The 14,921-nt window shown below is 28.6% G+C and overlaps 1 protein-coding gene across 1 annotated transcript; it reads right to left on the bottom strand.

Annotated features, from left to right (window-relative positions):
* Positions 1-808: 808 nt before the first annotated feature.
* On the bottom strand, positions 809-1,752 carry LOC142331152 (uncharacterized). Its single transcript, XM_075376859.1, has one exon. It carries the CDS (start codon positions 1,559-1,561, stop codon positions 872-874), a length of 690 nt encoding a protein of 229 aa, XP_075232974.1. The 5' UTR covers positions 1,562-1,752; the 3' UTR covers positions 809-871.
* Positions 1,753-14,921: the final 13,169 nt, after the last annotated feature.

Genomic DNA, 14,921 nt, shown 5'->3' with positions numbered 1-14,921 from the left:
TTTAATATATGACTTGTATTAAACATCATATTTTAGGCTAAAAAAAATTAATGCTACTCAGAAAGAGCAATAACAGATTTTCTTAATTGTTTTATTAGAATTTTATAAAATTTGGATGGATTACAATTTCATTTATCATTTTACAAAAAGATTTCAAGTCAAAATTAAAAAAAAAAATACCATTTAAGTACTGTATATACTTCATTCATTTTCTTTTCTAAATGAAATCTTTTTATAATTACACCTAGCTTATCTTTTAATTATAACGGTTTTTATTTTGGTATTAAAGATTCAATATCTTTTATTATTTAACTTTTAAATAACAAAAAAGTTTATTATTTAACTTTTAAATAACAAAAAAGTTTATTATTTAACTTTTAAATAACAAAAAAGTTTATTATTTAACTTTTAAATAACAAAAAAGTTTATTATTTAACTTTTAAAAATCATATTTTTTGTTTTAAATCAGTGATAAAAATTGGTAAATCTTATAAGTAATATATATATATATATATATATTCAGAAATACTGTATTCATTTTTTTATAAAATTTTTTATGTTTTGTGTATATATATATATATATATATAATGAAGATTAAAAATGTAAAAGGAAAAAATGGTTTTACATTCAACTTTGAAAATACATGTGTATATATATATATATATATATATATCTAATCTTGTTTGTTTCTGATATATATATATATATCAGAAACAAACAAGATTTCTTAAATATAAATATCAATAATAATATAATTTAGATGATAAAAATATATATAATTTTAAAAATAAAAAATGTATAGTACGATTAAAAGAGGTAGAGTTTATAAATTAGAGTCTTTATAATAATATAATTTTATAAAAACCTGTGTTAGCTGAAATCCGTTGAAAATATTAAATCGTCGAATACGTACGCAGAATGACTTAAATCGGGAACATTTAAACAAGGATCGTTTGATGAATCCGCAAATATTGTAGTGGTAGTAGTAAAATCTGGATGTACAAACGACGTCGTTTCAGCGAACGCAGCTAAATCACTCGACGTAAATGTTTGTGAACTTAATATATTATCAGAAAATTCTGACGTAATCGAATGATCGCTAAAAGCGGGTGTCGGTGTTAAGGCGTAATCGCTTAATAAAGATTCACCGTCGGATTCTAAGTCCGGTTCTTGTAATACTTGATTTAATGCCGAAATATATTTCATAGCTAACCTTAACGTGGTTATTTTTGTTAATTTTTCATTATGACTATCGCTCGATGTCGATAAATGCGGTACAGCACGTCTTAACGCTTCGAACGCTTCGTTTATTTCACGCATTCTAGAACGTTCGCGGGCGTTTGCTGTTTTACGTCGATATTTACTTAACGGCGGTGGTTTTTGTTTTTGCCTTCTTTTCGATCTTCCTCTGGGTCGCCAATCGGATTCATCATCTATCGGTTTTGTCGATGTTCTTGGTCTTAACGAGTAACATTTTTCACCGTTAACTAATGGCGTCGTGTTTCTACTATTATTGTTATTTTTATCGCTAACTAATATACATTTTTCTTGCTCGTCCATTTTTATTGTTCTGTTTACTGTTGTTATATGTCGGCCTATAATTCACACTTTTATTTTTGTTTACCTTTTTTTATCGTTTTTATTTTTAAGTAACTAAAATAAAATTCTACATATAACGAAAAAATAAAACAAACAGAATAACATTACATATATACATACAATTTTTAACAAATAATCTTTGTTATGAGTGTTTTATTTTTAAATAACTCTCTAATTTCTTAATCAAATATTAAAAATCAATGTAAATTTTATTTACAATATTTTTTCTTTATATTCTATAAACTTACAAAATTTTATATGATGTACATAAAATATTAATGATACTTATTTACTTAAATTTATATAAAATTGCGTAATATGATTTTTAATTTATAAATTTAAACATATATAACCTTTAAATGTATAAAAGTAATATATTTTTTATATAGATAAAATAAAAATTACATATATATATCCTTCTGGTAAATATCTACAATAAATATTATTCCTGTTTTTCAAATAAAATAAATTTTTAGTTTTTTTAAAAAACCCATGTAAATTATGTTTAAATATGTATATAAAATATATTTCTTATTTTCTTAATTATAATTAAAAGATATACGTGACAATTATACAAAAATAGATTGTACACGAACTGTTATATACATATATAGATAAATTCTTCAATATAACCTATTTATTATATTATGAAAGATAATTTATCGGTTAATACTATTGAAGATTTATTTTTTTTATATATATATATATATATATATACTTTTTTATATTATTTATCTTGTCTAAATTTATGATTAAATCAAACATATATGCCTAATAGTAATAGCAGTAAAAGGTTAAGAAAGTTCATATGATATTTCTTTATTCTTATTTGCAATCTTATTTTTCACACTTATCTTATTAAGAATATTATTATAAATAATAAGTTTAATTGTAAAACTTACTTTAACTAAATTTCCATACGATGATGCTGTCATCGAGGTTTAACATTTGACGATTATCGATTTTGAAATACGTTTAAGTTGTCAATTTTGATGATGCGTCATTAAACACATTTTCATTTTTTTAATAGTCAATCAGTAAATGACAGACAGAAGTCTTAAGTCTTTAATACTTTGTTGTTAATATCTTAAACATATATATAGTAATATAAGCTTTAATAATAATAATGTTTGGTATTTTAAGGTCATTAAAGGTTAAGTTTAAAATAAAATAAAAAATTCCCTTATTTAATATTTATTTAAATTTCACTTCACTTAAAATGTCCCGATGCAATTTTATTAGCCGTAAATCATTCATTTATAAAGTCATTAAATTGATGGATTTCTAAATAAATAAATTCGATATTATTATTTATAAATATCAATTAAAATTTTGATATATTTCATAAATGTTTACCTGTTTAATTAATCGATGATAATTTAACTTTTCAAGTACTTTAAATGTTTTGTTTTACGATTGAGTTAAAGTACGAGTCGGTTTATAAAATAATTATAATAAATTAAGTTACCTTTAAAAATTAAGAGTCCAATAAAATACATTTAATTTACTTTTTATAAAATCTTTAATATTTTTCTTACAAATTTAATAATTTATGTTTGATAATTTGATGCGTTTAAAGCATGAAATTATAATTTATTATTTAATCGTATCACTTTTCACAAATAATAAACACAGATTATTAATTTATTTTTATTGTAATATTCTAGTATTACTAATAAAATTAATTTAAAAAAAGCACACAAATCAGTCACCGTTTTATTCCGTGTAGTAGAAGTAACAGACGTTTTTAACCTAACATTAAATCGTTTATTTTTCTTGAATTCGTTCTATACTAACATTGAAGTCTCTCCCGTTATATACAGTACTTCTCCGTAGTACGTATTAACTCGACGTCCGGAGCTAGACTGACGGTCCAGTCTTGCAGAGGCACACTTCTTGTCGCGCGCCCCACACCATTCCTTATTGGGAGACTCCTTCTTCCTCATCCATCCGACTGGAGCAACATTATCTGGTACCTTTATATGTAGGCCTATAGTAGTATAATAATTCTATATATGTGCGTTTGTTTGCGTGTGTTTTAAAATAAGTGGGGAGTCAAATAGTTTGCGGTTTAATGCTGTTTCTTAAGAGTGTAATTTCCTTAAACTAACCGCATTTCGTATTCTGTACTTATATCGTCTTTAAATTATTGTAACCTACTGCATTCCTTAAGGCGTCTGAGTAAAACGTAGAAAAAATTATATTATAATTATTTTAACTTTATTTTATTAATTTTGTTTTACTTATCTCGAAAGTAATAAAATGTAAAGCGTGTACTTTAATTTCTAGGAAATTACAAATACGTTTTCTTTTAAGCGACAAAATAAAAGATTAGTCGACCGAGTCGTTAGATAAATCTAACGACAAAAGAAATCATATCTTACTGCTTACCTTTTCTTAAAAACTACTTTAATATCGGTTTCAAATGTTTTGCAGGCTGCAAATTTCTAAAAAAGGAAATATTGGTGTCAGAAATCGGGTTGTAAAGGTACTGCTTTTCTACTATAAGCCATAAAAACGTGGTGGGGGAATAGATAAAAGAATAAAGTATATTCTGACATATTCTATCTATCAGTAGGTGAGTGTTTTTTCTAGTATTATTTTCCCGCTGGATATAGCCAGAATAGCTTTATTAAAGGGAAAAGTATGGTAATCACGTCAAAAATGAGATATTGGTTTTTTTTATAGATTTTAACGTTTAAAGGTCCGAGTAGTTCATCTAAAATAAATCAAAAATATGTGCTTTTGCGTACGTATGTATGGTTTATGTGTCGCACTACTTTTGGCATATGATTGTGGGATTGATCGAACCAATTTTCTTCAAATTTGTGTCAAATATTTCTATATATCAGGTATTGATCGCAGATTTTTTTAAATTCGTTAAGGGGATAGAGAATAACGTGAAAAGCCAATTTCAATTTTCATCAGAGATATTAAAAAAAAAAAACCTTATTAAAAATAATTTTTTACCTACAATAAATAATCCAAAAAATCGTTTGTTTTTCTTTTTAAAGAAACCTCCACATATTAAAATTGAAATAGATGTTTTTTGTTCTTTTTTTAATGTCCCTTCAGTTTAAATATTTTTCAAAAATGTTTGAAAGTTTATAGTTTATTTATGTGTATATATATATATATATATATATATATATATATATATATATATAGAGAGAGAGAGAGAGAGAGAGAGAGACAGACAGACAGACAGACAAACAGAGAAAGAGATTAAGAAATGTCTGCAGTTCTTTTAAATTATAGATCCCGGACTTAAAATTCATAGTTTTTTTTTTTTAATTTACGAAGTACAAGGAATTACTGTAATCGCGAAAAATATCGTGATAACATAGACTATTCCAGTCTACGTTATCGAATGCCTTTTCTAGGTCTATAAACGCCAAGTATGTTGGTTTGTTTTTCTTTAATCTTCCTTCTACTATTAATCTGAGGCCTAAAATTGCTTCCCTTGTCCCATACGTTTCCTGAAACCAAATTGGTCTTCTCCTAACACTTCTTCCACTCTCCTCTCAATTCTTCTGTATAGAATTCTAGTTAAGATTTTTGATGCATGACTAGTTATACTAATTGTTGTGTATTCTTCACATTTATCTGCTCCTGCTTTCTTTGGTATCATGACTATAACACTTTTTTTGAAGTCTGACGGAAATTTCCCTTTTTCATAAATATTACACACCGGTTTGTATAATCTATAAATCGCTTCCTCACCTGCACTGCGCAGTAATTCTACAGGTATTCCGTCTATTCCAGGAGCCTTTCTGCCATTTAAATCTTTTAATGCTCTCTTAAATTCAGATCTCAGTATTGTTTCTCCCATTTCATCCTCCTCAACTTCCTCTTCTTCCTCTATAACACTATTTTCTAATTCATTTCCTCCGTATAACTCTTCAATATATTCCACCCATCTATCGACTTTACCTTTCGTATTATATATTGGTGTACCATCTTTGTTTAACACCTTATTAGATTTTAATTTATGTACCCCAAAACTTTCCTTAACTTTCCTGTATGCTCTGTCTATTTTACTAATGTTCATTTCTCTTTCCACTTCTGAATACTTTTCTTTAATCCACTCTTCTTTCGCCAGTTTGCACTTCCTGTTTATAGCATTTCTTAATTGCCGATAGTTCCTTTTACTTTCTTATCTTTCATTCTTATATTTTCTACGTTCATCCATCAGCTGCAATATATCGTCTGAAACCCAAGGTTTTCTACCAAATCGCCTAAGTTTGCGCCTAAGTTTGCTTCTGCAAACTTATATTCCGCCTAAGTTTGCTTCTGCTGATTTAAGAATTTCCTTTTTAACATTCTCCCATTCTTCTTCTACATTTTCTACCTTATATTTTTTACTCGGACCTCTTGCGATGTCCTCCTCAAAAATCTTCTTTACCTCCTCTTCCTCAAGCTTCTCTAAATTCCACCGATTCATCTGACACCTTTTCTTCAGGTTTTTAAACCCAATCTACATTTCATTATCACCAAATTATGGTCGCTATCAATGTCTGCTCCAGGGTGAGTTTTGCAGTCGACGAATTAATTTCTATATCTTTTGCTTAACCATGATATAATCTATCTGATACCTTGCAGTATCGCCTGGCTTTTTCCAAGTGTATATCCTTCTATTATGATTTTTAAATTGGGTGTTGGCAATTACTAAATTATACTTCGTGCAAAACTCTATAAGTCGGTCCCCTCTTTCATTCCTTTTGCCCAGCCCGTATTCACCCACTATATTTCCTTCCTTGCCTTTTCCAATGCTTGCATTCCAATCTCCAACTATTATTAAATTTTCATCTCCTTTTACGTGTTTAATTGCTTCATCGATCTCTTCGTATACACACTCAGCCTCATCATCATCATGGGCGCTTGTAGGCATATAGACGTTAGCAATCGTTGTCGGTTTAGGTTTTGATTTTATCCTTATTACTATATAAATATAGTAAATTTTTAATTTTATATTTAACATTATAATATCTTATAAAGAACATTAAACAATTTGATTATCAAAATAGTTTACTAATAATTTTACTAAATTTTTGTTATTTTTTTATAAAAATATGAAATTTTTTTATTATAAGAATAAAAAATCAAACCGTTAATTTTTGAAAAGCTGTACAAGGTATTATTGCATTACTCGATCGATATAGCCGGGAATGTCGTACAATACTTCGATAACCTTTGTTTTCATGCTGATTTTAAGGATGTCTCTCCAATACCTTAACCTGTTTTAGTCCATCTGTTTGTTGGCTAAAAACCCAGATGAAAAACAATTTGTTTTAATGAAATTATGTTTTTATCTGACTTTTATATGTAGAAAGAAATAGCCTCCCATATTTTATGTTTTACAATTATCGTAACATTTTTTTAAAGAATCCATGAGTTTTGTTGAAAAAATTGCGATTTGAAAAACGCTTATAACTTTTCTTTTTTTTTTCTTAAACTTTTTTCTTAAAATTTTTATATTGCTTTTTAAATAATTAAAAAATTTGAAAGTATTTTAACAAGAAAAAACTGACTTAAGTTATTTAACTGGGGATACATTATATAATTAACCGCATAAAAGGAGATCTCGCTATCGTATAAATAGGAAATATTACATTCCACAATGACGCAATAAGGTGAAGTCAATGCGATTCTAATGTAATATAATTAGAAATGTTTACTTTATTCTCCGTTGTATATTCTTGTATAAAGCATTGTTTGACTTTTTTTATTTTTTTTAATTTCAATATTATTTATCTTTTGTTATTTCAAGCTTTACTTTCCTCTATAGTTTTAACTTCTACATTTTCCTTTAAACCATACTAGCTGGTCAGGCCGCTTCGCTCGCCATTCCCGTCTAGCCAGGACCTCCACTGTGTTCATTATCCTCATGGTTATGGGAATAATACTGATTAATTATTATAATTAAAGCCTTAAAAGCTCTCTTTCCTCCAACGAAAGCGCTCTTTCTTAAAATAAACATTCCTGCTGTAAACGAACATGTAGGCTTTGGTTCCCCTTTCCATTACCCTAGAATACCCAATATCTCGGTAAGGGGTCAAAGAGTTGAGAATCGAATATGCTATAAAACGCACAGTCTGTTATTTTTGCGTAAAAATGAAATCAAAAACTGTATTAGACAGTCGTCCAAGAGGAAAAATTCATATCTTCACTACAAAATGGACTAGGACTTCGGTTTAGGGCTTAAATTCTTCCCTCGGATAACACAAATATATTCTGGAAATTTGGAAGCAATCAGTCGATTGGTTCTCGCATGATACTGTTGTAAACGGACAGATTTGCCACAATTTTGCAATTATGATGATTGTTATTCTTACTATACTTGGAATTTATAGATCTAGAAAAGGCATTCGATAAAGTAGACTGGAATAAAATGTTCAGCATTTTAAAAAAAAATTAGGGTTCAAATACAGAGATAGAAGAACAATTGCTAACATGTACAGGAACCAAACAGCAACAGTAACAATTGAAGAACATAAGAAAGAAGCCGTAATAAGAAAGGGAGTCCGACAAGGATGTTCCCTGTCAGCGTTACTTTTTTATCTTTACATGGAACTAGCAGTTAATGTTGTTAAAGAACAATTTAGATTCGGAGTAACAGTACAAGGTGAAAAGATAAAGATGCAACGATTTTCTGATGATATACTAATTCTAGCCGACAGTAAAAAGGATTTAGAAGAAACAATGAATGGCATAGATGAAGGAAGTACTACGCAAGAACTATCGTATGAAAATAAACAAGAACAAAACAAAAATAATGAAATGTAGTAGAAATAACGAAGATGGACCACTGAATGTGAAAATAGGAGGAGAAAAGATTACGAAGGTAGAAGATTTTGTTATTTGGAAAGTAGAATTACTAAAAATGGACGAAGCAGGAGCGATATAAAATGCCGAATAGTAAAGGCGAAACGAGCCTTCAGTCAGAAATATAATTTGTTTACATCAAAAATTAATTTAAATGTCAGGAAATGCGGCAAATAGATGAAGAAAGAAGCATTTGGATAAATATAGTTAAAAGAAGAGACAGACTTATGGCCACATACTAAGGCATCCTCGAATAGTCGCTTTAATATTAAATGGACAGGTAGAAAGAAAAAATTTGTGTAGGCAGGCCACGTTTGGAATATGTAAAACAAATTGTTAGGGATGTAGGATGTAGGGCGTGTACCGAAATGAAACGACTCGCACTAGATAGGGAAACTTGGAGAGCTACATCAAACCAGTCAAATGACTGAAGACAAAAAAAAAGATAATTAAACCATTATTAATTATTAGTGATTAAACCAATCATGATGCATATTTTATTAGTCTAACTATGCTTTTCTTGTATAGTTTTCTACTATAGATTAACACATTCTACATATCATTTTTAAGTCTTATCCATCGGAACCAACTGGAAAAAGATATGAAAATATTTTATTGTTTTTTTTAGCATTGTTCAATTAAAGATTTTTTCATATAAGGATATTGCCGTTTCAAGTATTACTTTAAATTTTATCTATTCAGAAAATTTGTTTAAAATTTTGTTTGTAGCTAAATAAATACTTTTAATTCATGAATGTATTGTAAAAATAAATTTATGTTCGTAATCGAACAAAACGGATTATGATCTATCGATTTACGCTTATTTTATAACTCTAGAAACTTCATCCAATTTTAAGTTACTTATTTTGTATTAATATACATGGGTAAGTCAATTATTATCCGCAATGTAGTTATAAATTTTATTGCAATGCAAATAGGAAACTTACATGTACATCATTTTTCAACATCGTCCCCTTGCATTTCAACGCACTTGGTTCATCATTGCACAAGTTTCCTGATGTCCTCATAAAAGAAGGTTTTCGGTTGAGTTGCGAACTAGGAATGCACCGCTTCTTTCATTGTTTCGTCCGAGGTAAATCGACGGTCCTTTAATGCATCTTTGAGTGGACCAAACAAATAGTAGTCAGAAGAGGCAAGATCAGGACTATACGGAGGACGAGCCGGTACTTCAAAGTTGAGTTTCTGGAGCGTTTGTATGAGCAGCAGTGTGAGCAGTAGTATGTGGACGGGTATTGTCGTGCAACAACAACACCTTTCGACAGCAGTCCTCGGCGTTTGCTTTGAATTGCAGGCATCTCACTGTAACGCGCACTGTTTTTTGTCGTGCCCCTTTCCTCATAATGTTTCTGTACTGGGCCTTGTGAGTCCCAAAAAACCGTAAGAATCAGTTTTCCTGCGGATGGTTGGGTCTTGAACTTTTTTTTGCAGGTCGAATTTGGATGTTTCCATTCCGTACTCTGCCGTTTACTCTCCGGCTCTTGATGATGGATCCGTGTTTCGTCACCGGTGATGATTCTATCTAAAAAGATGTCCCCCGTTCGTTACCATACCGATCCAAATGATTTTGGCAGATGTCCAAGCGCGTTTGTTTATGCGACTGTATGAGTTGTTTTGGGATCCATCTTGCGCAGACTTTATGAAACCCAAGTCTGTTGTGGATGATTTCGTAGGCAGAACCGTGACTAATTTGCAGACCATGTGCCACTTCATCAATAGTTACTCGTCTGTCTAAGAAACCCATGTCGCGTGCACGCTCAATGTTTTCCTCATTTGTGGCGCTAAACGGTCGTCCGGCTCCTTCGTCGTGCGTAACACTTGTAAGACCGTTTTTTAATTTTTCAATCCGTTCGTTGACAACATATTCGTTGCGGCAACACACTGTTCCCGTACTGTACCGAATGTCTTCGATTAATTTCGGTTCCTGATACACCTTACGACCGCAAAAAACGGATCGCTGAATGTTGCTGGTGCAAACAGAAAGCGGAGCGGTCATACTTAACGGCAGGGCAGCGATAATGGAACTAATCTAACAGCATCAAACCTGCACAGTCATAACAATTAAACCACTCTTGCGTCATCTACGCAACACGACAGTACTATCAACATAAACAAAGATATAACTAAATTTCGGTAACAATTGACTTACCCTCGTATATATAAGTCATATTTCTCTTAAAAATATTATCTTTATTAATCTCTTCGGTTAACCGATTAACTGTACAAACTTATAAATTAAATTGACTATGTTTCACTTAGAATTCTCTAAACTTCCTATGTTCGTTAATTTAATTGATTTATATAGTTTATTAGTCTGATTTATATTGTTCACAATAGATACCGCAGATAAAAAAACTCAACGTTCTAACTAGTATCATCATAACGAACCACGCATCTAATTTTCCCCAGCTAACATTTTTTCGACCTTAAATTGAGCATATTTCAAGAACGACTTAACTAATCTTCATCAAATTTTAATATGCACAACTTCAGGTGCACTACTACAACGTATCTAAATTTTGATGAAATTGATGTAGTAGTTTTGGTGATTTTCAAGCCACAAAATTTTAAATATAAGCCTGTAAATAAATAAATTTATAAGGAAACTACAATTTAAGTAAATAGTATTTTCGTATTCCTCATACTTCAAAACATAAAGAAAATTGATTTTCACCTCCAACTCTCACCATGCCGCCGAAAATAATACCGTACTTTTCTTCAAAAAATCGGTAAAAAGAGCTTTTTAAATAACAAAAAATCTGATTGTATAAAATAAAGTTCCATTTAGCAATAATTTTAAAAGTACTTATCCGAATACTTTCGGAGCCGTTACACCATCATCAGGGATTTCCCAAGAGATGTTAATTCAAATTCAAATGAATAATTATTTTTAAATTAAAATTATTACAGGCTGTCGTCAAGAAATAAAATTAAATTGTACGTCAATAAGACCGTAACGTCATTTTCGTAAGATGTTTACGACTATTATGAAGTAGAGTTAATATTATCAACCTATTAATAATTAATTATTATATAATTTGTTTATAAAGGATATCGTTATCGAATCTGGCATCAATTTATTATTATTCAAATATATATGAAATTTTTCTAAAATACTGAAGATAGACATCAACATCAAATTATTTTATATAAAAGATATGTGAATGACATCTTGATAACATAAAACCAACAATTTAACAACGAAGAAAATACAATAATTAAAGAAATTAATTCTTTAAATAATTATATTAAATTCACTTTAAAGGAAGAAAATAATAACAGTATTGATTACCTGGACGTCAAATTTAACAAAAGTTTTATCACTAATAGAAATCGATATAGACATTTATAAAAAGCCAACAAAATACAATACTATAATACATTTTTAATATTTCCATCCTTGGAGTCAAAGAAATGGCAACCTTTAATTCATTAATTTATAGAGCGTTAAAACACTTAAAATATGCTAATATCAAATAGAATAATAATAAATAGCTTTAATAAATATCAAATAGCTTTAAATAATGGATATGATTCTAAATAATAAATAAATTACACACCAGAATAAAAAATTAGATACACATAAAGGATAAAATAAAGCTAACGAACAATAATATAATAAACGAATACCTCTTAGAAATCAGAGGTAGTGCGTTGAAATGCACACAATATATAAAGCACGTGAAGGAGTGAAATCTATGCTGTAGCTACCTTATTAATGAAAATTATTGTAGAAAATGCAATACAATATAATAAATTTAATAAAATATTTAAAACTTTTAAATTAAAAACAGCGTGTACAACAAATAATAAAATAGATAAATAATGAAGACTCTTCTATTACAATAAATCAAAATAATAATTATAATTTAAAAAAACAAGGAGTGTGTAGTCTTAATTGCGAAAATTGTGATTTAAAATATATTGGAACGACAAATCGTTTATTCACCATTAGAATTAAAGAACATATTAATTGTATTATTAAAAATAATAAACAAAAATCTAATTTCGCTAAACATTTTAGAAACTGGACGTAATTATAATCCTAACGAATATATTAAAATATTATAATACAATAATAATTATTACAAAACCAGTATTTTAGAAAAATGTCATTTATATTTGAATAATAATTAATTATTAATAGGTTGGTAATATTTCATTTATACTCTATTTCATAACTCTATTTCATTTTAACTCTATTTCATAATAGTCGCAAACATCTTACGAACATGACGTTACGGTCTTATTGAAGTAAAATTTAATTTTATTTCTTGACGATCGACTATTATGAACGTAACAATTTTAATTAAAATACAATTATACATTTGAATTTGAATTAACATCTTTTGGGAAATGCCTGATGACGGAGTAACGGCTCCGAAAGTACTCCGATATATACTTTTAAAATTGTTGCTAAGTAGAATATTTTATACAATTAATTGTATTATTACCAACGGTGTCAAATGCTTAGTAACTTTTTTTTTTGTCTTCAGTCATTTGACTGGTTTCATAAAGCTCTCCAAGATTCCCTATCTAGTGCTAGTCGTTTCATTTCAGTATACCCTCTACATCCTACATCCTACATCCCCAACAATTTGTTTTACATATTCCAAACGTGGCCTGCCTACACAATTTCTTCCTTCTACCTGTCCCTCCAATATTAAAGCGACTATTACAAGGTGCCTTAATATGTGGCCTATATTAAATTATGTGTCTCTTCTTTTAACTATATTTTTCCAAACGCTTCTTTCTTCATCTATTTACCGCAACCCCTCTTCATTTGTCACTTTATCCACCCATCTGATTTTTAACATTCTCCTATAGTACCGCATTTCAAAAGCTTTTTATATTTTCTTCTCAGATACTCCGATCGTCCAAGTTTCACTTCCATATAACGCGACGCTCCAAACAAATACTTTCAAAAATCTTTTCCTGACGTTTAAATTAATTTGTTATGTAAACAAATTATATTTCTGATTGAAGGCTCGTTTCGCCTGTGCTATTCGTCATTTTATATCGCTCTTGCTTCGTCCATCTTTAGTAATTCTACTTCCCAAATAACAAAATTCTTCTACCTTCATAATCTTTTCTCTTCCTATTTTTACATTCAGTGGTCCATCTTCGTTATTTCTACTACATTTCATTACTTTGGTTTTGTTCTTGTTTATTTTCATGCGATAGTTCTTGCGTAGGACTTCATCCATATCGTTCATTGTTTCTTCTAAATCCTTTTTACTTTCGGCTAGGATTACTATATCATCAGCAAATCGTAGCGTCTTTATCTTTTCACCTTGTCTTAGTAACTTAGTCCAAACCTTTGTTTTTTTGTCTTAGTAACTGATATTTAAACAAAAAATCTGTTTAGGTTTAATCTGGAGCTTCCCCATTATGTTGGATGGATTTTTTAAAATGTTTTTGTTTTTTTTCATTTTTGTAATGTTTGTATAACAATAAAATTATTTAAATTTATTATCGAATACCGTATAGAATTTTTTATTTATTTATAAAAACATACGTACTAAACCTATTAGAAATCACAGGTAGTGCGGTGTGAAATGCACGTAATATATATAGCACGTGAAGGAGCGAAATCTATGCTGCAGCAACCTTATTAATGAAAATGATTCTAGAATACAAATAAAGCAAAATTTTATATTTATTATCGTTATTAATATTATTACTATTTATAATATTATAAATTATTTTAATAAAATTCTTTATAAAAGATATAAATACTTTTTAAACATATTTAAATAGTAGTTAACAATAATTTATAATTCATAAACAAAATATTTCTTGTTATACAACAATATTTATAATATACTTCCCTTTTATACGTGTAAGATTCATTGCACATATAAATATACCTTTATGAAATAATACAGGTATTTAGTTGTGTATGATTAATATTCTGTATACGATTTAACAAATGTATTCTTTTCATAAAATGATCTTAAGTTATGATAAGCTAATAAACAGTTGTAATAAACTTTAGAAAAGTTGAAACAATAAAAAAGAAAAAAAATCTTTTAACAACATTTTTACGTTAACGTATATACCTATTATTTATTAACAAATATTACAATTGTTGTGATAATCTACCATTTTCTTCATAAATCATACAGTTTGTCTTAACTATTCGTTACTGACGTAATATTCAGTTATCATATTTTGTTATTTCCTTCTAAGAATTTTATAATTTTAGATTATTTATTTATATTTAAAAGGGTTTAAAATACGTATTATCTGTAGAATTATTTCATTGATTTATTTTAAACTTCCCCGTTTCTGAGAATTTATCCAAAAGTTGGATTAAATCCAGATCTATAAAACCCAAACCAAGGATAAAGGAGCAAGGATAAAAATAATTATTAGATAATGGGAAAGAAGGGTAATCTGCTTGTAGTAAAACTGTGATTTGAGCAAATCAAATTAGTCCATAGGAGTACTTTAAGATGTACTCCTGGTAATAGGG

Source organism: Lycorma delicatula, chromosome 10 (genome assembly GCF_047948215.1).
Source record: "Lycorma delicatula isolate Av1 chromosome 10, ASM4794821v1, whole genome shotgun sequence".
NCBI classification, from domain to species: domain Eukaryota; kingdom Metazoa; phylum Arthropoda; class Insecta; order Hemiptera; family Fulgoridae; genus Lycorma; species Lycorma delicatula.
This window is presented reverse-complemented; position numbering and strand designations above follow the sequence as displayed.

Excerpts from the sequence above, each read along its gene's own strand:
- LOC142331152 (XM_075376859.1), bottom strand. The coding sequence starts at position 1,561 with ATGGACGAGCAAGAAAAATGTATATTAGTTAGCGATAAAAATAACAAT.